Raw genomic sequence first — 23,300 nt, 5'->3', positions numbered from 1 at the left:
ATGGGCTCAACAGCTGGAACTGACATGGGCTCAACAGCTGGAACTGACATGGGCGCTAAGGTAGTTGCTCATGCATGATACCCGAAGATGCGGGGGTACCAAGCATACAGAGATCCACCTCTTACTTTGTTTTACTTAAGCATGCTCTATTTGGATACTTTTTCAAGCATCACGGTAATGGAGTCAGCAGCAAGAAAGTAACATTTTAACGCTCGAGTTGCTTTGGAGAAAATGCAGATCGATTCTACAAGATTTTCTAACATGTTACATCAAATTATTTAACGAACCAAAGTAAAGGAACAAATTACCTCACTATCATTGCCTCTCTTTGACGCTATGATGAAATACTGAAGAAAGGCTGTGGTGGGGGAAGTACTAGTACTTTGGTTCTGACTGCTTGTCCCTGCTTGTCCCTGGACTGCTTGATTCGATGTCGCAACTTGCTGTCCTGCATCTGTAATCCTCTTCAAGCCAATATAGGTGGCAGAATCTGTGGTCTCTGTTAACAGAATTATGAGATTAGCAATGATTGCCATTATCATTGGCATCTACCTGACTTCGGTGATGCTAGACTAAAAAATAATATCTGAAATAATAAACTTTTAAGGGCACTTTAAGTGAAATAGGAAGCATGTATTTCATATTAGAAATAAAAGGAACACAATTTAAAAGACGTTTCCGGTCATTTTAATGCAGGAATCTATATGGAGACATTAGTACAGTCCCCACCACTTAGAGTGGCCACATTTAAAGCAGGCATTTGATAACAAAAAGGCGATATAATATCATTAAGGTCAATTTCAATAATTTCAAAGTTGTCGGTTGTGGTAACTTAACGGTTTGGACAGCAACAGCAGCTGCCCTTACTCACTAGTTAGCGCTGCCTTAGGTTAGGTTAGCTAAATGCAAGAACAAAGATAAGTGAGTCAATTAGTAAATAAAACCTTGTTAATGTTCAATTAATAATCATGGACTGAAGGCCTCGAAGTCCTCTATGGTGCGGGATTATAGTTTGGATTGGAAAGGTGGATGCAACTGGACAAAATAAACAGATGGAACATTCTTCTTATACTGTAATCAGGCTGGCACGTTATACTAACCTGTGCGAATAAGGGTCAAATGTGTTCACATGGTTATGCCTGTTATAAGCTGTGAAGACCAATATATCCATGGAAGGGACATACAAGGAGCAATTTTACCATTCACATCACTGACGGGAAACTTCATTCACCAAGAGCACATATTAGAAATTGGAAATATTCAAAGACATAGACATAGATACACACATATTAGAAATTCTCAGTTCATTGTATACTGGCCACCAAAGATCCCATACCCCATTTTCCTGTTGTCCATTTTCCATGGACCCATAAAACAACCAAATTATCGCCATGAGATACACTTCAAATTCCATCCCCCAAAAGAGAGAGACGAGACTCTTGCTAATGTTTTAGTGGCTCCACAATCAGAGGAATAGCACCCGAGCCAGGGTGAAGACGAATGTTAGGCGCCGCCCCCTCCATAACAGTGTGCTCGCAGAGTACACCGCACGCCGTTGGGACGGCATCAGGCCATTACCTGAGGCCCCGCCGCCCGATGCTCCACCCCCGATGGGCGTTGGTCGCGTGTGGTATTTTCGGCGTGACGGCTGCAGACTAAATCCAGCGCCGTCACAGTCTGGGGGTGGGGGGGGGGGGGGGGTGAGCTGGGCCAAAGGGGGTCACTATTTGGCAGGCCGGGTCCGCGCACGGCCGGTGCCATGTTGCAGGCCGCCTCCGTGCACTTACGCGGCCTCGGACCCGGCCATTCTCCAGCCATATCGGCAGCTAGACTCAGGTGTTCTAGGCTGCATGCCTGCTAGCCCCCGCAACAGACGGAGGATCGGTGGCCTTTTTGCACCGTTTTTTCTTGGACGTCCTGACACATAGCTCTGATGTCTTTCCCCAGGCCTTTCAGCATGGCGACCCCTGTTCAGTGTTGGCCTGGGTACCACACATTGTCAGCACCATCTCCTGCACCTGAAGGCAGCTGGATTTCTCCAGCAGGCGCTGGAAAATCGCTGACACCCCTTCCTGTAATATCTGCCTGTGTGCTGTATCTGCACCACTGATGGGATCAGACTTTCCAGATGTGCAACATCTGTCTGGATGACAGCTGCTTCCTGGGATCGGCAGCCCTCCAACTGTCCGCCCCCTGGGCAGATCCTGCCTCCACCTGATGTGCTGCAGCATGTGTGTGACGCTCGCCAGTGGGTGACCCAGGAGCCTGATCACTAAACATTACCCACCAAGGCGATAGTCTCTGTGATGGTGGATGGTGCTGGGTAAAGCAATAACAAAATGTTGGTGTCTTCCCCAGAGTGGTGCTCCGGGGTGTGCGGAGGATCTGAGAAACACCTGAACTCACCTAATTATTCTCGTCCCATGGACAAGACCCACTGACACTGCCAACCCAGGGCCAACACTCTGTGGTGATCCTGGTAGGATCCTCAGAGTGGGGGGGGGGGGGGGGGGGGAGGAGAGCTGTGGTGGTGGGAAGGAGTGAAAGGCTAGGGGGAAGGTGGAATAAAGGACTAAGGGACACGGGACGTGGAGTGAAGGCCTGAGGGACAGGGAAGGGGCGAGAGGTTTAGGAGAAGGCGGATTCTGTGCGGAGTGGGGGAATGATTTTGGGGGTGGGGGGAAAGAGGTGGGACAGGGAGGCAGAGCTGCCGGTGGCCACGCATTCACGCCGCTGTCGAGGTACCGAAGCTTGGAATTCCACTTAGTGCCTGGCGCCAACCTTTTTGGTTAATGCCGAATTCTCCGCCCGATCACATTTCATGATTCCGGCGGGACTGAACGGAAAATCCCCCCCCCCCAAGGGCTTTCCGAAAGTCCACAAACAACACATTCATTGTAATTCTCTAATCTCCAAATAAGTCACCCCCTCAGTGAACTCTTTCACATTTGCTCATTTCTGAAATCAGTGTTGGCTGATGTTAATACTCTTCACTTTAGCGATGCGATTCAGCGGCCTCGTCGCACTGGACTTGGTGTTGGGACAAGGCCATTGAATCTCGCGGGGAGTCCTGAACCCGGCAAGTTTGCTCATTTTACACCCTGTCCGGTTTATGATTCCACAGAAAGACATTGGGAATAATATTATTTGCTTTCTTGAAATGTGTCACTTCATAGAGTCCCAACAGTGCAGAAAGAGGCCATTCAGCCCATAGAGTCTGCACCGATCCTCTGAGATAGCAACCCGGCCCACTGCCCCTACTCCCCCCGGTCCATCCCCATAACCCCACCCAACTTTTGGACACTACGGTTGTGATGATCGGAATACCTTGCCCCTTTAAGAGGCTTGGAACCCTGGAGGGGCTACGCCCCCTGGAAACAGTACAGTCAATTTCAGCATGGCCAATCCACCTAATTTGCACATCTTTTGAACTGTGGGAGGAAACCGGAGCACCCGGAGGAAATCCACACAGACACAGGGAGAATGTGCAAACTCCACATAGTCACCCAAGACCGGAATTGTACCCGGGTCCCTGGCACAGTGAGGTAGTAGCGCTAACCAAATGCCACACATGATTCAGAAGAACCTTACCCAATAAACTGGGGAATAGAACTTCACCACCAGACATCTCTGGTCACTCAGCCGTAGCAGTCTGCTTTCCCCCAACTTGCTGTGAAAATTAAAGAATTTGACCACAACCTCAGTAAATTTAAGGCCACATTACCGAGCTCAGCATCCGTTTTAAATGGTATATGTTTATGTGGAAGCCGTCGTTTTCGCACATAGTCCTTCCACTTGTCTTCTGCATCGTCCTCGTTCCCTGGTATGGTCACAACCAGCGTGCTTTTTTGTGTTTCCTGTGGAGAAATATTCAAAATGTGTTGAATATTTTTCGAACGAAAATCATATGGATTCTCCTGCAAGGACTGAGTTAACAAAAGATAGCAATCAATAGTCAAATATAGCTGAGATGTTATCAGTGAAAAACATCAGAGTACACTGCACCATTTGTCACAGCCTTGCTGCTCTTTTTCACCAGTTCTCTCCTCCTGTTGTGAGAGCACTGAATCATTGCAAGTTGCGCGCACACACACAGATACACACACACTCAGATACACACACAGATACACACACACTCAGATACACACACAGATACACACACACTCAGATACACACACAGATACACACACACTCAGATACACACACACACAGATTCACACACAGATTCACACACAGATTCACACACAGATTCACACACAGATACACACACACTCAGATACACACACACACAGATTCACACACAGATTCACACACAGATTCACACACAGATTCACACACAGATACACACACACTCAGATACACACACACTCAGATACACACACAGATACACACACACACAGATACACACACAGATTCACACACACTCAGATACACACACACTCAGATACACACACACTCAGATACACACACACACAGATTCACACACACACAGATTCACACACAGATTCACACACAGATTCACACACAGATACACACACAGACACACACACAGACACACACACACTCAGATACACACACACTCAGATACACACACAGATACACACACACACAGATACACACACAGATACACACACAGATTCACACACACTCAGATACACACACACTCAGATACACACACACTCAGATACACACACACTCAGATACACACACAGATACACACACAGATTCACACACAGATTCACACACAGATACACACACAGATACACACGCACACACACACATGGTTAATTGGCTAATACTCTGGCTTAATTTCCTCTCTCTTCGCAATTGTTGGATGAGTGTAGCTGTAACAACCCTCAGAAGCTCAATACTAACCAGGGCAGGGCAGTTTGCTTCATCAGTGCCAATGTCACTCAACGTAATACCCACACCTTTTGCCACCAATGCACTATGTTAGGAATGGGTTAACAGACCTTCCAATTAAATACGAATTTGATGTCAATTATCCAATCGAAGTGACTGATATATAGAGAGGTTACAGGTGGCACTATTTGTTGGTGGAGATTTGCGTGGGAAGTAGGATCAAAGAAATAAGGTGTTTTGTGGAGAAGCAGAACTCTTGTCTCCTTTGCTCTAGAGCAACCCAGGAGCTTAAACACACTATACTGCAGTATTTACAATTTACTGAAATGCCTCACCCAAGTTATGTCCATATTGCATCGCTTTCTCCTGTGACCTCTACGGCGAATGCAGCAATATCTAGCGAACACCTTGACCTACCGGTTCCCTGCACATCACACATCATCCTAACTTCAGCACATTATCAGTGTTCCGTCACTGCTGCAGGGTTAATGCCCTGGAATTCTCTAACATATCACCATGACTGCTCAAACAGAGCTTCAGGCAATAATTATGCACTATGGGAAATGGGAAGCAGAGGTAAGTCTGGTTCGCACAATTTTTCATTGCATCTGAGCTTACCACGGTAACTATTCAGAAAGCACAGTATGGCTAAAATAAAATGCCTTTGCTCATCTGATAATTGGGGAGGTGGTGACGTAGTGGTATTGTCACTGGATTAATAAACCAGAGACCCAGAGTAATGCTCTGGGGACCCAGGTTCAATTCCCGCCACTACAGATGGTGAGATTTGAATTCAATAAAAATCTGGAATTCAAAATGTCTAATGATGACCATGAAACTGTTGTCGATTGTTGGAAAATCCCATCCGGTTCACTAATGTCCTTTAGGGAAGGAAATCTGCTGTCCTTACCTGGTCTGGCCTACATGCGATTCCAGAACCACAGCAATGTGGGTGACTCTTAACTGCCCCCTCGAGGGCACTTAGGGATGGGCAATAAATGCTGGCACAGCCGGCAACGCCCACATCCCATGAACTAAGAAATGGTTCCAATTTCCTGTTTTCAACTCACCGAGAATAAAAGCTATCCCACCTTCCCAAACCTACATTGGAAAATTGGAACCATCTTTGTCTGAATGATCATTTTGCGCTGAAATCCCACTGTGTGATCATCAATGCAGTGCAGCGTTTAAAACAAACAGGTTAACAGCTCTGTTAAAATCACACACAAATAGGTATCATATAAGCACATTAACATGCTGATTATTAATGTCATACAGTGTGATTTCTATTAATGTGTGCGCAGGATTTCACTTACTGTCTGGCAATAAATTAGAGTTAAAATTAGCAGCAGGTAGAAAGCCACTTGAATCGAAATATTGTTAGACCACAAGATAATTAAGGAAATCAGAGGCACCAAATGTAAAGAGTGAATCTGTAAAGCACCTTAGAATGTTTTACTACATTTGTACTAAACATTGGAAATAATTACTCATGGGTGTTTGCCAATTTTCACATAAATGGTATAACCTAATTTGCAATCAATGCATATTTACTAACAAGAGTCCTAATTGTAAAGGCAAAAGCTATTAAGTCTAACAATGATGTTGACACATAAGACATATTTATGACGCCTACTCATTGGGTGATTAGACCTGCCCTAATTGTACTGGCCTGATCCTATGTTACCTGCATTATGATCAACATATGTGGCCCATCTGGCTGTTGATGTTAAGCCTCTGAGGTATCCTGTGGAAAATGCACTAAAAGCTTCCAGGAAGTATTGAGGTTCATGGTGAGGGGGGAGGGGATGGGACAAGATTTCAGATGCAGTTTGATCTTTTGTCCACAGGGAAGGCGGTACGTCAATTGAGGTGGGCGAAGGGTGTGATGCACGGGTACGGGGAGAAGGCCAGTTGCTTGCTGGACGGACAGCTCCACCAGCAGGTGGCTTCACGAGAGATTGTTCAGGTCCAGGATGGGACGAGGGAGCTGGTGGTGGAGCCGGAGTAGGTGAGCAGGGCATTTGAGCAGTTTTATAAGAGATTGTACAGGTCGGAGCCTCCGGGGGATGGCGGATATGAGGAGGTTCTTGGAGGGGCTGGAATGTCCTATGTAGGAGAAGAGGAGAAGGTAGGGTTGGAGGAGCCAATGGGGATTGAGGAGGTTCGGACAGCGATAGGGAAGATGCTAACATGTAAAGCACCGGGGCCGGGTGAGTTCCCAGTGGAATTCTAGAAGAGGTTTTTGCACAAGTTGGCGCTGCTGTTGGTGGAGATGTTTGACGATACAATGGCTAAAGGGGCCCTCCCAGGGACGATGGGACAGGCATCTATTTCGCTGTTGTTAAAAAGGATAAGGAGGACGGCACAGTGGTTAGCACTGCTGCCTCATGGCGCCGACGACCTGGGTTTGATCCCGGCCCAGGGTCACCGTCCATGTGGAGTTTGCACATTCTCCCCGTGTCTGAGTGGGTCACACCCCCACAACCCAAAGATGTGCAGGGTAGGTCAATTGGCCACGCTAAATTGGACACTTTAAATCAAAAGAAAGGATAAGGACCCGGTGGAGTGTGGGTCATATCGGCCAATATCCCTATTAAACGTGGATGCCAAGGTTCTTGCCATAGTGTTGGCGTTGTGGTTAGAGGAGTGCCTCCCACAGGTGGTTGGGGAGGATCATACAGGGTTTGTAAAGGGTCTTTGAATGCGCGGCACTTGCTAAATGTGGTGCTGTCCCCATCAGAACGAGGGGGGGGGGGGGGGGGGGGGGAGCTGGAGGTGGTGGTGGCACAGGATACGGAGAAGGCGTTTGATCGAGTAGAGTGGAGTTATTTGTTTGCGGTGTTGGAGCAGTTTGAGGATGAGCCTAAGTTTGTGACATGGGTCAAATTGTTATATAAGGAACTGAAGGCGCCTGTTTGTCCAGATGAGGGGAACTCGGAATATTTTCGGCTGCATAGGGGAACGGAACTGGGGTTTCAATTGCCCTCCCTTTTGTTGCGCTGGTGATTGAGCCGTTGGCCATTGTGCTGAGGAGATTGGATAGGTGGAAGGGGATAGTGAGAGGGAGGTGAAGCATAAAGTGTATGCTGATGACCTTTTGTTGTATATTTCTAACCCGGGTCCTATGGTGGGGGATATAATGGGGCTTCTCAGCTGATTTAGGGCTTTCCGGGATATAAATTGAATTTGGAGAAGAGAGAATGCTTTTTGGTTCCCTCGCTGGGTGGAGGGAGGAAAGGGGGGGGGGGGTTGGAATCTGGCTTGGGAGAGGTTTGTCGCTTTGTGTGGCAACTATTCACTTCAGGTACATGGGGATGTAGGTGGCTCGGGACTGGGCCCAGCTCGGTAAATTGAATTTTACGAACCTGGTGGGTAGGGTTACCATCCTGGTGGCGGATGGTGCACAGGGAGCACCTAACGCGGTCGAGGATAATCTGGTTTGAGGAGGTGGAGGACACCTGGGAGCAGTCTGGGAGAGTTCCGGCCAACCTGGTACATGTGCTCTAGTCCTGTCTGTAGTTGGAGAAATTTTGGGGGTCGTTTTTCAGGATCATGTCCCCTTTGGGTAAGGTTATGTTTACAATGAGGGGGTTGATTGAGGGGTTCCACAAGTGATGGGGCCTATTTATTCTTCATGTTAAAGAGTTGGTTACCATCAGCTGCTATGGGGGTGGGGGGCTATTCTTTGAGTTATTGGGTTGTTGGTTGGTAGGGTGGGGGAGGGGGTGTTATTGTTCTACATTGTTTCGTTTGATGTATAAAATGTTAAAAAACAAATAATAATATATTTTTTAAAAGAACCAGATCTTAACTTGTGACCTACAACTGTATTATTTGTCACCCCTCCCCGCCCCATCTGCGTTTGTCTGTCTTGTGTATGTGGGTGAAGGTTGAGATAGTTAAAGTGAGTATTAGATATTAGCTTGTTGTTACCCAGTTGTATTTACTGCATATTGTATGATAGCCCTTGTTATAAATAAACAGTAATTGTATTTAAACTTACAAACCTGGTGACTGTAATTAGTAAGCTGCCAAGGGCCAAAGACTTGGGTATTGTTCTAAGAATTATTGGTTAAATCACTTGTGTTGTGACTCTGGGGCATGTGGGGCTGGGATTGACTATGCACTAGCCCAGGGTGTCGTAACAATAGTGAGAGGATTCGAGTACAGGAGGAGGGATAACTTGCTGCAATTATACAGGGTTTGGTGAGACCACACCTGTGTAATTTTGGTCTCCTTAGCTGAGGAAGAATGCTCTTGCTATAGAGGGGGTGCAGCAAAGGTTTACCCGATTGATTGCTGGGTTGGCGGGACGGAGTCGGTTGGGGTTACATTCGCAGGAGTTCAGAAGAATGAGGTGGGATCTCATAGTAAATCCTAACAGGACGAGAGAGGGTAGATGCAGGAAGGATGTTCCCGATTTTTGTGGGAGTCCAGAACTAGGAGTCACAGTCTGAGGATAAGGGGTAAACTATTTAGGACAGAGATGGGGAGAATCTTTTTCACCCAGTGAGTGGTGAGCCTCTGGAATTCTTTACCACAGTAAATAGTTGAGGCCAAAACATTGTGGCCGAAATTCCCCGGTCCACCAGCCGTGTTTTCCTGCACAGCGCGGCCCCACCCCCCTCCCCACAGCGGGATTCTCTGGTCCCGCAGCCGGCCAATGGGGTTTCCTATTGTGGCCAGCCCGTACCATTGGGAAACCCGTGGGCCTAGGTGCGCTGCCAGCAGGAGGATGCTGCCGACGGAGAATTCCGCTGTGCATGTTTTCAAAAAGGAGTTAGCTATAGCACTTGGGGTAAAAGAGACTAAAGGATATGGGTGGACGGTGGGAACATCATCATAATGAATGGCGGAGCAGGTTTGAAGGGCCAAATGTCTTACTCCTGCTCGTATATTCCATGTTTCTATGGTTACTAAAGAAATCATGGTCCAATCAGGTAAATAGGACCCCGATTGCCATTTTTGCCATTTTACTTCCATAGGTGATGGAAGTAAAGAAGTCTACCAAATAAATTGTTGAATTATGTAAATAATCTTGGTCGCTGCCACTCCACCCTCCCCACAGTGAGTAGTTGAGGTGAATAGCATTCGTATGCGTAAAGGAATCTAGTTAGGTACATGAGGGTGAGCGGAATACAACGTGTTGGTGGGATTAGATGCAGTAATGTGGAGAGGGTTCTTGTGAAGTATAACACAGACCTTGCACCAAATGGCCTGTTTTTGTGCTCTGAATTTTATAGAATTCCATATAAACGTGGTCAGATGCCTGGCACCTCTCATGTGTGTATCGTGGCCCTTCAATCAGGAAATCAAAAAACCTTTCTCCAAATGCCAAATATTGTTTCATTTACACTGCAGTTTTTATTTTTCCTTGGCTGCATTCAAGTATTAATCTCTGTAATTTGGGAGCAATCGCTAATTTTTGTGATGTTCCTCGAGTTGCTTCATTGACAGGTTTAGCGTTTCCTCTTGGCCTGCACTGCTCAGGAAGTGAGGTCGTCGGCCAATAACCTCAAACACCCTCTGGTGGTGAACTCAAAGCAGCATTCATTGAGACCTGAGTCAAGCTCCTGAATTCAGGTGAGTGCGTCCTTTGGAAAGATCGAAAGAAACAGGAGAGTGTACTTTTCAAAATTAATTATTTGCAGATCAGATGTCCACTGCATTTATTTGGGGCTGTCATTGTCTGATGTGAATGTCCAGGCATTGGAGTGAATAGGCTTAAACCCAATCAATATAATCTTAATTTTAATTGAAATATGATTTTAGCAGGCCAGGCGGATTGGCCACGTAAATTGCCCCTTAATTAGAAAAAATGAATTGGGTACTCTAAATTTATATTAAAAAAGAAATATGATTTTAATGAGAGATGCAGCACAGTGCCTGTGACAGCTTAGGGGCAGAAGGAGGCCACTCAGCCCATTGAGTGTGATCTGCCATTCAATCAGGTAATTACTGATCCGCGATGATAACTCCATTTTACCGCATTATCCCCGTAACCCATGACTCCCTAACTGAGCAGAAATCTGTATAACTCAGCCTTGAACATATTTAACGGCCCAACCTCTACAGCACTCTGTGGTAAAGAATCCCATAGCTTCACTACCCTCTGAGAGAAGAAATTCCTCCTCATCTCTGTCATAAATGAGCGACCCCTTCCTCTCAGCATCTACCCTGTCAACGCCCCTGAGAATCCTATATGTCTCAATAAGGTTGTCTCTCATTCTTCTAAACTCCAATGAGTGCAGGGCCAACTCATTCAAATTATTACCTGCTCCCTTTCTGTTCACTGGCAGTTCTAGGTAGGTCTTAAAATCTCTCAAAGGACTGGTCCCTAATTGTCTAGTAGCAATACAATCTTAGTATTGCTCTTCTGCCTATCTCCTCCTTTAAGAATCACCTTCAAACCCACCTCTTTGACCATGTCTTAGACCGCCCCTTCAAATATTTCCCTCTTTAGCTCTCTATCCATTTCATCCCCATGAAACACTGTGTGACTTCTTTTGCAGTCATAGTGCTATAGAAGTGAAAGTTGTTGTCAAAAGGCTCATAAAAGTAATCTGGGCAGTTGCCCCACCCCACCGGGAACCTCCACCCTCTGTGATCAAGACCACCACGCCCTTCCTGGCAGCTGAACCAGCACTTTCCTGAGGCCTAAATGCTCAGGAGGTCAGTTTGATGCCCCAAAGCTGGGGGCTTCAAAATGGCTGTGGCCTCTCGGCCGCTGGGATTGGCAGCTCATCCAAAAGTCAGAATTGACCCACTGTGTCTAAAACACTGCGCACATTACTAAATTCTGGCTGGTCACATCCCACTTATGGCAGGCCATAGAGGATCAATAAAATTAGAGGATAGGGTATCTGACATATAGGAACAGAGCAGTATTGCTGTCTGTTCATATTGACTAAAAGTAACCCAAACCACCTATGAAGAGCGCATTGCATACTTCTGACCGTGATAAATAAGATTATACAGCCGGGGGGGGGGGGGGGGGGGGGGGGGGAAGCATTTATAGCTTGACAGCTAGTTAAAAGGGGCTGACTTATCTGGGGACAGAAGCCACTGGAGATTGACTACCGAAAGTCAATCAAAGGTTCATGTTTTACTGGAAGAGCTAGAAGGCAGCAACTGTCGAGAACTGAAGGTAGGGAGCTCTACAAGAGGGTAGTTCACGCTGCATTCAGGAAGGCTGCTGAAGCAATCACTGTGCAGGCCTCCACCATCGAAAAATTGCCACACAGTGCTGGAAGATGTTCAATAACTGTGCAGCTAATCTAATCTAACATTGGCTCGGTGGTTGAACTGTGGTTAGTGAGTCATCAGTCCCATTTTATAGTGACTGTAACTAGTTGGTTAGACAGTAAGCCACAAGAACATCGATATAGGAACTGAAGCAGGTCAATTGGCCCATCGAGTCTGCTTCTGTATTCAGTGAGATCATGATTGATCTGATGATAATCCTTAACTCCAGTTTCCCGCCTTATCCCCACAACAATTGATTCTTTTACGATAAAAAATCTGTCTATCTCAGCCTTAAACGGCCCACCTCTAATAACCATAATAATAATCTTTATTGTCACAAGTAAGCTTGCATTGCAATGAAGTTACTGTGAAAAGCCCCTAGTCGCCACATTCCGGCGCCTGTTCGGGTACACTGAGGGAGAATTCAGAATGCCCAAATTATCCAACAGCACGTCTTTCGGGACTAGTGGGAGGAAACTGGAGCACCCGGAGGAAACCCACGCAGACACTGAGAGAGCGTGCAGACTCCGCACAGATTGTGACCCAGCCAGGAATTGAACCTGGGACCCTGGTGCTGTGAAGCCACAGTGCTAACCACTGTGCTACCTCTGGGTTATGAGCTCAGCACGCTTCCGCTGCACCACTCTGCTCCTGAAGCCCTCTGCTTTAAAGAATTCCACAAATTCAGTACCGCCTGAGAGAAGGAATTCCTACTCATCTCTGTCTTAAGTGGACGACCCCTTACTCTGAGATTATACACTCTGGTCCGAGACTCTCCCACAAGGGGAAACATCCTCTAAGCCAGGGGTGGGCAAACTACGGCCCGCGGGCTGCATGCGGCCCGCCAAAGGTATTTCTGCGGCCCACCAAGTCATTAAAAAAAAAAAAAAAAAAAAAAATTTTTCTAAAAAAATTTTTTTTTTTTTTTTAAATTTTTTTTTTTAAAGGTTAATGGGTGGGGGGGGCTGTTGGATTACTTACTGGCATAGGGTGGATACGTTGACTTGAGTAGGGTGATCATTGCTTGGCACAACGTCGAGGGCCGAAGGGCCTGTTCTGTGCTGTACTGTTCTATGTTCTATATGAGGCGCCCAGAATCATAACCGGGTGAAGTAATTATTTTACTTAATATACTATGCGGCCCTTTGTGAATTGTGAATTTCTGAATGCGGCCCTTGCACGGAAAAGTTTGCCCACCCCTGCTCTAAGCCCATCAAGTCCTCTGAGAATCATATGTCTCAATAAGGTCATCTCTCATTCTTTTAAATTCCAATGAGTATGTACCCTCCATACTGGGGATCAACTTAGTGTACCTTCTTTGAACTGCCTCCAATACCAGAGTATATTTCCTTAGAAAAGGGGACCCAAATTGTTCACAGTATTCCAGGTGTGGTCTAACTAGTACAGTTTTAGCAAGACTTCCCTATTTTTATACTCCATCCAAAGATGTTCTATGTGCATTTTAAGGTGGATTGGCCATGCATAAATTGCCCTTTAGTGTCTCAAGGTGTGTATGTTAGGTGGGGTAACAGGATTATGGAGATAGGGCGGGACAGGGGACCTCGATAGAGTGCGCATTCAGAGAATCGGTGCCAAATGGCCTCCTTCTGCTCTGTAGGAATCCTCTGGATTCCCTTTGAAATGAAGGCCAACATTCAATTTGCTTTCCCTATTACCAGCTGAACTTGCATTCTAGATTTTTGTCTTTTATGCATGAGGACCCTCAATCCCTCTGTGCTGCAGCTTTCTGCCATCTCTCTCCATTTAAATAATATTCAGCTCCTTTATTCTTCCTACCAAAGTGCATAACTTCACATGTTTCTACATTGTATTCCATCTGGCAGCACGGTAGCATGGTGGTTAGCATAAATGCTTCACAGCTCCAGGGTCCCAGGTTCGGTTCCCGGCTGGGTCACTGTCTGTGTGGAGTCTGCACGTCCTCCCCGAGTGTGCGTGGGTTTTCTCCGGGTGCTCCGGTTTCCTCCCACAGTCTAAATATGTGCGGGTTAGGTGGATTGGCCAGGCTAAATTGCCCGTAGTGTCCTAAAAAGTAAGGTTAAGGGGGGGTTGTTGGGTTACGGGTATAGGGTGGATACGTGGGCTTGAGTAGGGTGATCATTGCTCGGCACAACACCGAGGGCCGAAGGGCCTGTTCTGTGCTGTACTGTTCTATGTTCTATCTGCCAAGTTTTTGCCCACTCACTTAACCTGTCTATATCCCTCTTTGGGTCATCCTCAGCTCTTGTCTCCCCATCCATTTTTGTGTCATCTGCACACTTGGCAATAGTACATTCCCTTCCTTTGTCCAAGTGATTAATATATATTGTAAATAATTGTAGCCCCAGCACTGGTCCCTGTGGCATCCTGAAAATGCCCTCTTATCCAAAGTCTCTGTCTTCTATTAATTTTGCCAATCCTCTACTCTTACTAATATACTACCCCAACACCATGGGCTCTTACTATGTAGACTTGTGGGCAGTACCTCATTGAACACTTTTTTGAAACCCAAGTATATTATATCTACTGGCTCCCCATTATCTATCCTGCTTGCTACCACGGACTTGAGAAACAGCGTTGACTTGGGAGTATCTGTCACATGGGATGTTTGACACTGGTTTGTGGGGTGGCATGGGGATGATGAGAATCTTTGATCTCAGCCCAAGATGGGCATGAATTTGACAGAGCTGCTGCACTGTTCACTCAAAGACAGGTCCAAACCATTTTTGGATTCTGTCCTCATTCAAGTAATGCTACCAGAGAACCCCAGATGTCAAATAGGCATCCGACTGTTGCCCAAAGGACCTGCTCATTCCAACAGCACAAAATTAACGACTTATAGTTTGCTTGTCTGCATTTCCTTAGCTTCCAGCATTTCCAGGAAGCTGCTCAATGCGTTGTACACATTTCTGAACCGTACACTCTCTTCCAAGCCAACTTGCCTGGATATTGTCAATGGCGTCCTACAGCCTATTTGGGATCATTACTTGAATATTTAAGCAGAGGCCTGTGGGTAAAGGCCAGTGTGCTGTTTGCCCACTTACAGACCCAACAGAAAATTGCTTAAGGCAGGCCTTGGGCCTAGATGGGGCTCTGGCTCCCCCTCTCTGTCAGCTGACCACTTTTCAGAAAGTTGAAAATCAACTGTTGGATGCCAAAAGACAGAAATTTCTCAACGGCAAGCAAAAATTCATACATCAGACTAAAGCCTGATTTTAAAACCAAAGATCAATTGTAGTGATGAAAAAGAAAAATGCCATTAATCCTGCAGCACAATAATCTCTTCATGTTTGACATGAGCACTGTGAATAAAACTTTACAAAATGCAACAACGTTATGCATTTATATAGCGTAGCAAAACATGCCAAGGCACTTTACAGGAGCATTTGGACAGAATATGACACCAAGCCACATGAGATGACATTAGTACAGGTTAGCCAAAGAGGTATAGGTTTTAAGGAGTATCTTAAAGAAGGAGAGAGAGATGGAGGGGCAGAGAGATTTACGGAGGCAATGGCAGACTTTGGGCAGCTGAATGCACTGTTGCAATGGTGAAGTAATTAAAATTAGGGATGCATTAGAGGCTGGATTTGGAGCAGAGTGGCAACCTCGGACAGTTGGAGGGCTGGAGGAGGTTGCAGGGGAAGGAATGCACAAGGTTGAGAGGGATTTAAAAATGAGTGTCAGAATTTTTAAATCGAGGTGTTGGTGGACCAGCGAAGAGCCAATGTATGTCTGTGATTCATCTGGTTTCCTGACCTATAAGCTAATCCCTCTGAGCCCATAAGCAGAAAAACATAAACAACCTCTTTATAAACACGTTTACGATTTGGTAACAAATAGTGCACAGAGGAATTCTTCCCAGAGCGTTATTTCAGCCTGTGCGCAAAGTTGAAAATATAATTTCTTTTAATAAACTGGGAAGGTCAATCATGATAGTTCAGTGAAGGACAAAATACCACCCGCTGAATATTATAATTTTAATGTTGTCTTCATTATGGATCTGAAGCCTTTAAACCTAAGGGCGGGTATCTCCGTTCCCCGACAGCAGTTTTGTAATCGGCGATCGGGCAGAGAATCCCTTTTAATGCCAGAATCAGGGGTGACGTCTGTTTGACGCAGGTTTCGTATGCTCTGCCCCCTCCGAAACTGCATCATCAGCACACCACACGCCGTTGGGATGGCCTCAGCGTGTCACCTAAAGGCCTCCCCCAGTGCTCTGCCCTTGGTGGGCCAAGTTCACAATGGCGCAGTTCACTCATGGTCTCAGCCTTACGGGAACCCGGCGTAGCGGCTGCTGACTGTGTCCAGCGCCGTCACAGGCGGGCGGGAGGCGTGCTGCTGGCTGGGGGGCTTCCTTGAGCACTGGGGCGACTGGTATAGGGTGGCCAGGGGGCTCTATCTCATCAGGTCAGGTCCGCGCACGGTCGGCGGCATTTTTTACGGAGTGACCGCAGCAGGTCGTCGCCGTGCGCATGCACGGACCCCGCCATTCTCCGGCCATTTATTTCGTGGAGGCCCAGTGTTTTACGTGGCACGGATACTATCCCCTCACAAGTCGGAGGCTGTGAGGGGGCGCTGCTGATTTTTTTTTCCACGTAAACCTCCACAGAACCTCCACTCAGAGCCTCGGAATCGGAGAATCTGACCCCATATTTGTGTAGTTTAAAATAAAATTCTCAGTAGTCCACACTCTGAAGGGTTAGAATTTTTTTTTTTAATTCCTTTACGAAAACTGACCCACCATGACAAACCTTAACTGATAATAGAGTTTTCATAGCTTGGAATTTAAAGCCACAATTAATCTTTCGCAACACTAGTGACAACTGGTCTCATGAGTTCAACTTTTAGCATTTCTGCTGTTTGCAGACCCAAAACAACCTTACCAAGTTTATGAAGACAAAAGTTTGTTTTGAAATCTTAGTGGGATGGCATATATTTTGGAATACCGATCTAATGGGATATTGTGCAGGGGTTTTTTTGAATACAATCTTTGTGCAATTTGTAATGGGCGGCCCATTTGCCTCATTTCTGGCTGTTTCTATATAAATAACTTGATTAGTAATTACACCACCATTTTGCCATGCTGCTTGCTCTGCACAGGTCAGACACTTCACAAATTCACAGCTCACTGTTGCAAAGCCTCAAGCATATGCCATGAACCTGTGAGCTGCAACCAAGAAAGTTCACTTTGTCTAATCAATGACATTTCAAATTTAATTTCAATTTCAAAATAATTATGGAGAAATTAAAGTGTTTCATCTCCTGGACAGCACACTGATACATTGACTTCATGAGATGTCATTACAATGATATACTTTCAGAGAGTTCATTAATGAACCAAAAGTGATCTTCAAGAGCAGCACCATTTTTTTTGCAGTTAATTCCAAAATACCTCTGCTGAGGAGAACCCTGAAGTGATTTCCTGATTTGCCATGAACCCCTTACTCTGCTGTGTTGCCCTTAAAGGGACAATCACCACAGTAGTGATGTGGCATTGTACCATGCTTAAAAGAATCATCGAAGGAGGCCATTCGGTCCATTGAGTGTGCACTGATTCTCTAAAAGAGCACTCTACCCAGGTCCACCCCCACACGTCCTATCCCCATACCTACACATCCCTGGACACTATGTGGCAATTTAGTACAGCCAATCCACTGAACCTGCAAATCTTTAGACTGTGGGAGGAAACTGGAGCACCTGGAGGAAACCCATGCAAAAACGGGGAGAATTTGCAAACCCAACACAGACGATCGTTCAAGTCTGGAATTGAACCCGGGTCCCTGGTGCTGTGAGGCAACAGTGTTAACCACTGTGCCGTGTGCCGTCTATGAAGTAATACAGTAAAGATTTCAAACTCAGTGACTTAAAAGGTATCATGGAGGGAGAAATGTACTTACTAGTTAAAACACGTGGATTGCATAATAGGGTTCTTGGTATTTTGAGGTGGACATTACAATTCTTGGTTCTATACTGTTTTGCCGTTTGCACATCATAATGCCAAGTGACATGAATTTCATGTCTTTTTTCCTAAATCCTGCAGCATATTTGCTGTGTGCAATATGAAAGAGGAATCGCTTTCCTGAACTGCAGGAATTTACATGTTAATTTACTTCCCCGGGGCTGGGACCGAGCACGGGTCCTGGGCGCCATGAAAGTTGGCAGGAGGCTTTTAAAAGACCAATCAGGATCCTTGATTTCATAAATAAATTACAAAAAGCTAGAACATTAGGTTAAACTTTTAAAAATCACAGCTGGAGTACTGGGCGGGCTTCTCTCAGCCCGGGCCAGAGAATCGTCGCGACCGGCGAGAATCTCACCACACCGCCCCGACGCCAGGACGTGATTTTCCGCAGAGCGGAGAATCGTTGGCATTGCTCGGTCGGCGCGGCGCTGGCTGGGGGACGCTCTACGGGGCCCCTCCGGTGATTCTCCGCCCGGGATGGACCGAGCAGGCGTAACAGAAAACCCGTGACCCGCCGGCGCCGTTCTAACCTGCTCGTAGTCAGCAGGACCTCGGCGTGGAAGGGCTCGGGGGCGTCCTGTTTGGGGGGGGGGATCAACCCCGTGAGGGGGGGGGGGGGGGGGTGGGTGGCTCTGCTGTGGACTGGCCCGCGATCGGGGCCCGCCAATTGGCAGGAAGGCCTCTCGGGCTGGGGACCTCCGTTCTTCCGCGCCGGCCCCTTCAGCTCTACGCCATATTGCGTCAGGGCCGACGCGGAGAAGGGAGACACTGCGCATACGCGTGTTGGCACCGGTGCCACTGCGCATGCATGGACCCCGCAGCGCCCAGTTGACGCGGGGATAAGGAGCTGGAGCGGCGAGGGTCACTCCAGTGCCATGCTCTGCCCCTGTAGGGACCAGAATTGCTGCTCCTGAGGCCGTGTTGATGCCGTCAAGAAACGTGGCGCCGTTTACTACGGAGTCAACACTTAGTCTCAGGATTAGAGAATCCTGCCCACTGTGTCCAATTCTGGACAGTAAGAAGTCTTACAACACCAGGTTAAAGTCCAACAGGTTTGTTTCAAACACGAGCTTTCGGAGCACGGCTCCTTCTTCAGGTGAATGTACACCACACTTCAGGAATGATGTGGAGATCTTCAAAAGGGTGTAGAGGAGAATTACAAGATGAGTACCAGGGAGGAAAGACCTCAGTCACATGGAGAGACTGGAAGAGAAACTTGGGGTGTCCTCCTTAGAACAAGAAAAGATTCAAGGAGGACATTCAGAGGAGGTGTTCAAAATAATGCAGGGTTCTGACAAAGTAAATAAGGAGAAACTGGTACCACTGACAGAGGTTCAGTAACCAGCGGACACACGATTATGGTAATTAATGAAAGAACCATAAATGAGAGGAGGAGAAATTTGTTTTCGGCAGTAAGTTGTTGTGATCTGAAACTCATTACCTGCAATGGTGAAGGAAGGAGATTCAGTAATAATTCTCAAAAAGGCTTTGGATAAGCACTTGAATGGGAAAAATTGCAGGATTATGGGGAAAATGCAAAGAACTGGGACTAATTGGCTCGCTCGTCCAAGAGCAAACACAGGCACAATGGGCCGAGTGGCCTCCTTTTGTCCTTCGTCATTCTATGATTCTCATCTATTAAAGTCCACAGAAATGAAAATCGGGCAGTTTCCACAAGGGTAACTGGGGGTTTCACTTGAGATAAGATGTAGGGCGGCAATAATGTTGATGACTGAAGGATCACGGTTACACTGGCTCTGGATATCAATCATGCACCAAAGTGTTAACAATTGTTCTGTCACTTCTGTATTGGTGTGTCGCTTCTCAGCATTTTGGCTGAGATCAAGTACAGAATCCCTACAGTGCAGAAGGAGGTCAATCGGCCCATCGAGTCTCCATCGACCCTTCGAAAGAGCACCCTATCTAGGCTCACTCCCCCTGTCCACCCCAACCCCGTAACCCCATAACCTAACCTGCACATCCCTGGACACTAAGGGGTAATTTAGCAGGGCCAATCCAGCTAACCTGCACATCTTTGGACTGTAGGAGGAAACCGGAGCACCCGGAGGAAACCCACGCAGGGGGCAGCATGGTAGCATGGTGGTTAGCATAAATGCTTCACAGCTCCAGGGTCCCAGGTTCGATTCCCAGCTGGGTCACTGTCTGTGTGGAGTCTGCACGTCCTCCCCGTGTGTGCGTGGGTTTCCTCCGGGTGCTCCGGTTTCCTCCCACAGTCCAAAGATGTGCGGGTTAGGTGGATTGGCCATGCTAAATTGCCCGTAGTGTCCTAAAATGTAAGGTTAAGGGGGGGGTTGTTGGGTTACGGGTATAGGGTGGATACGTGGGTTTGAGTAGGGTGATCATTGCTCGGCACAACATCGAGGGCCGAAGGGCCTGTTCTGTGCTGTACTGTTCTATGTTCTATGTTCTAGATACGGGGAGAACATGCAGACTCCACACGGTCAGTGACCCAAGGCCAGAATTGAACTCGGGCTGCTGGCGCTGTGAGGCAGCAATGTTGACCACTGTGCCACCGTGCCACCCCATTGGTTTGTGAGAGAAGTCAATTCCTGGTTTAATTTGGTGGATATAATAGGTGGCATTGGCTTTACACCTGGACAAGTGCATCTTTTTCTGCGATTGAGTAGATCTCAATGCTGGCTTCGGCCTGACAATGGTTGACACTAGCTGACTTGAACTCAGTCAACATGATGAGAACAAACACTCAAGCACAAAGCCTAGGTGTGTGGAATACCGTTAAAGTGATAGTGAAGAATGTGGAAAGGTTAACACTGGCCGCACCTCCTTTGTACAGCATGTATGGTTGGAGTGCTGTGGATTTAAGCCAGAGGAAATCTTCCGTTGGCAAAGTTTTCTCAAGATTACTTCAGTTGTGCGGAGAGACGAGAGTGACTAGGATTCTTATCCTCCGAACAAAGAAGATTAAGGGGAGAATTGATAGAAGCGTTCAAAATTCTGAGGGGTATTGAAAGAACAGGAGGATCAGTTTCTGCTGGCAGGTGGGTTGGTAAACAGAGGATACGGATTTCAAATAATTGGCAGAAGAAAAAAAAGAGGAGAAGAGGAGGTTTTTTTTTAAACATGGCGATATGTTACTATTTGGTTGGTGCGCTGCTTGAAAGGTAGTGGGAGGAAATTCAGCAGGAGCTTCTGAAAGTGAAAAGGATAAACAAACTGCAGCGTTATGGAGAATGAACAGGAGAGAGGAGCTGATTGGAGTCCTCTTTCCAAGGTCTAGCAGAGTTAAGATGGGCTGAATGGCTTCCTGTTATGCTGTAAGAATGTAGCATTCTGCAACACCGGTGTTTGTGTGTATGTATGCGTGGCTGTGGGTGTTTGTTATGTACATTCGCATAATGTATTTTTGGTACATCAATAATATTTTGCTACAGCACTTGTAAATAACAGAAGGAATACTTCGTGATCAGGCTTGCCCAGATTAGGATTCCACCTGCAATTAGCAGGCCACATGAAGCAGAAGGGGCTGACAAACGCCACACCCTTTCCTTAAACGATCTCCCAAGTTGGTTAGTAGCTGAGGAAGCTGTTATCACTGCAGGCATCCCAACCCCGAACCTCATGATATCCTTATTATAATTAAAGAAAAGAATGGAGATCTCAGTCACAGCACTGAACAATAAACCCAGGAATATACCAGGACCTTTTTTTTTTCGAGGGGTTGGTGGGAGGGGAGGTGAGGCACGGTGGGGGGGTGGGGGGGAATAAGGAGTTTAAGACAAAGTGATATAAAACATTACCTGTGCTTTGTTGGAAATTGCTGATACATTTGCAATCGTCAGTGGCTGGATTTGGTTTGGTTTCTTCAGTGACATCACACTTTGCACTGAAACAGGCAAATAGCACAATGAGTGGCCAACTTAGGAGCTCATATAAAGTTTGCGGAATCTTTCTTTCAGCCACTTAATTGTCCACATTTCAAACCTTTCATTCAAACCGAACATGAAATGTATTCATTACAATCCGGCAAGCTGGAAAAAGAGTCGCCTCAAATATTGGGGAATGCACCAGTATATCTGAGGAACGTATATTGTTAAAACAAATCTGTTACAATTACTTCTGTATTCAAGCTTGCACCTGTGACAGATGACATTAGGTAATTATCCATATTTTGATAGCTGTAAAATAATCTACATGAAGTCTGAAGGAAAATCACCCACCTGCAGCTTTGCCAATGCTCGATGTGAATTGAGCACCGACTGCTCCTCCAGATGTTCCCGAGCTTATTTGACACACTCACGTATCCGCCCTCCGACAGGATGCAAAGACCGTAAAAATATCTGTTGCCTTAGAAACAGCGAGACGTCTGATCTCCTCCCCAGCCCCAGAGTTAGGTCGATGGTGGAATTGCACAGTCATTTTGTTTATTCAGAGCAGTTTATTGCAAAGTCACACAGCTTGGAAAACTGAACTTAATCAAAATTGTTGAGCACTTTGTGCACAACCCTGAACTAATTCTGAAATATCAATTTTTACGGAATGATTTCAGGTTGAAGCTCCTAACCATTAGAAAAAAAGTTGCATGTATAAGCACGGAAATAGTTCATTATTTACCAATTTTAAAAATACATTGGCACAAACTGTGGAAAGAAACTTATTAAAAGTAATGAAAATGAATAAGAATTAACATCTGTTGTATATGAAATGTCAAGACCTGATATCAGCTGAAGTGTCTCTTTTATTAAAAGGGACTACAGGATGTGCATACCTTGGGGGGAGGGGGTTAGTCGGTCTCCAATGACCTGGGAGACCCCCCCCCCCCCCACCAGATGCCCTGACACCTGGCCCACGACTAAACAGCGTCTGGCGAGGTCTCACAGGCATGGCTGGTGAGACCTGGCGTTGGGTATTTAAATGACCCATTGGCACATGGCACAGAGCCCGATTTGGGGCACATGTGATTCACCCATTGCGCCCGGATCGGCACCTGGCACAACGGGGTGGCCGAAAATGACTGTTGTGGCGACCTGCATTCACAGCCACTCTTATGAGGTGCTCATCCTGTTGGCTGAGGATGAAGTGGAAGTAGGCTGTGCGCTACTGCCAATCCGGGACTGAGATGCCAATGGTGCTCAATTCATCAAGGTGGTGCTGGAGAGGCACCTGCAAAGGTTGTGTCGATATCACTGCAACAGGAGTTAATTCTACAGATGCTTCATCCACCAGAGGCACCAAGAAGGCAGATGAT

General features: G+C 46.5%; 1 protein-coding gene across 1 annotated transcript in view; it reads right to left on the bottom strand.

The window, feature by feature from the left end:
* Positions 1-22,306, bottom strand: part of LOC119972792 (transient receptor potential channel pyrexia-like) — a 94,324-nt gene extending 72,018 nt beyond the window's left edge. Inside the window, exons 1-4 of the mRNA XM_038810179.1 lie at positions 22,273-22,306; positions 21,853-21,938; positions 3,725-3,857; positions 309-499 (exon numbers count right to left, since the gene is read on the bottom strand). Coding sequence (XP_038666107.1) covers positions 309-499; positions 3,725-3,857; positions 21,853-21,927 — 399 coding nt within the window. The 5' untranslated portion in view covers positions 21,928-21,938; positions 22,273-22,306. The remainder of the gene's footprint in view (positions 1-308; positions 500-3,724; positions 3,858-21,852; positions 21,939-22,272) is intronic.
* Positions 22,307-23,300: the final 994 nt, after the last annotated feature.

The sequence above is a fragment of the Scyliorhinus canicula genome, chromosome 10 (assembly GCF_902713615.1).
Source record: "Scyliorhinus canicula chromosome 10, sScyCan1.1, whole genome shotgun sequence".
NCBI classification, from domain to species: domain Eukaryota; kingdom Metazoa; phylum Chordata; class Chondrichthyes; order Carcharhiniformes; family Scyliorhinidae; genus Scyliorhinus; species Scyliorhinus canicula.
Note: the sequence above shows the minus strand (reverse complement) of the source record. Positions and strands in the feature narration are given on the sequence as shown.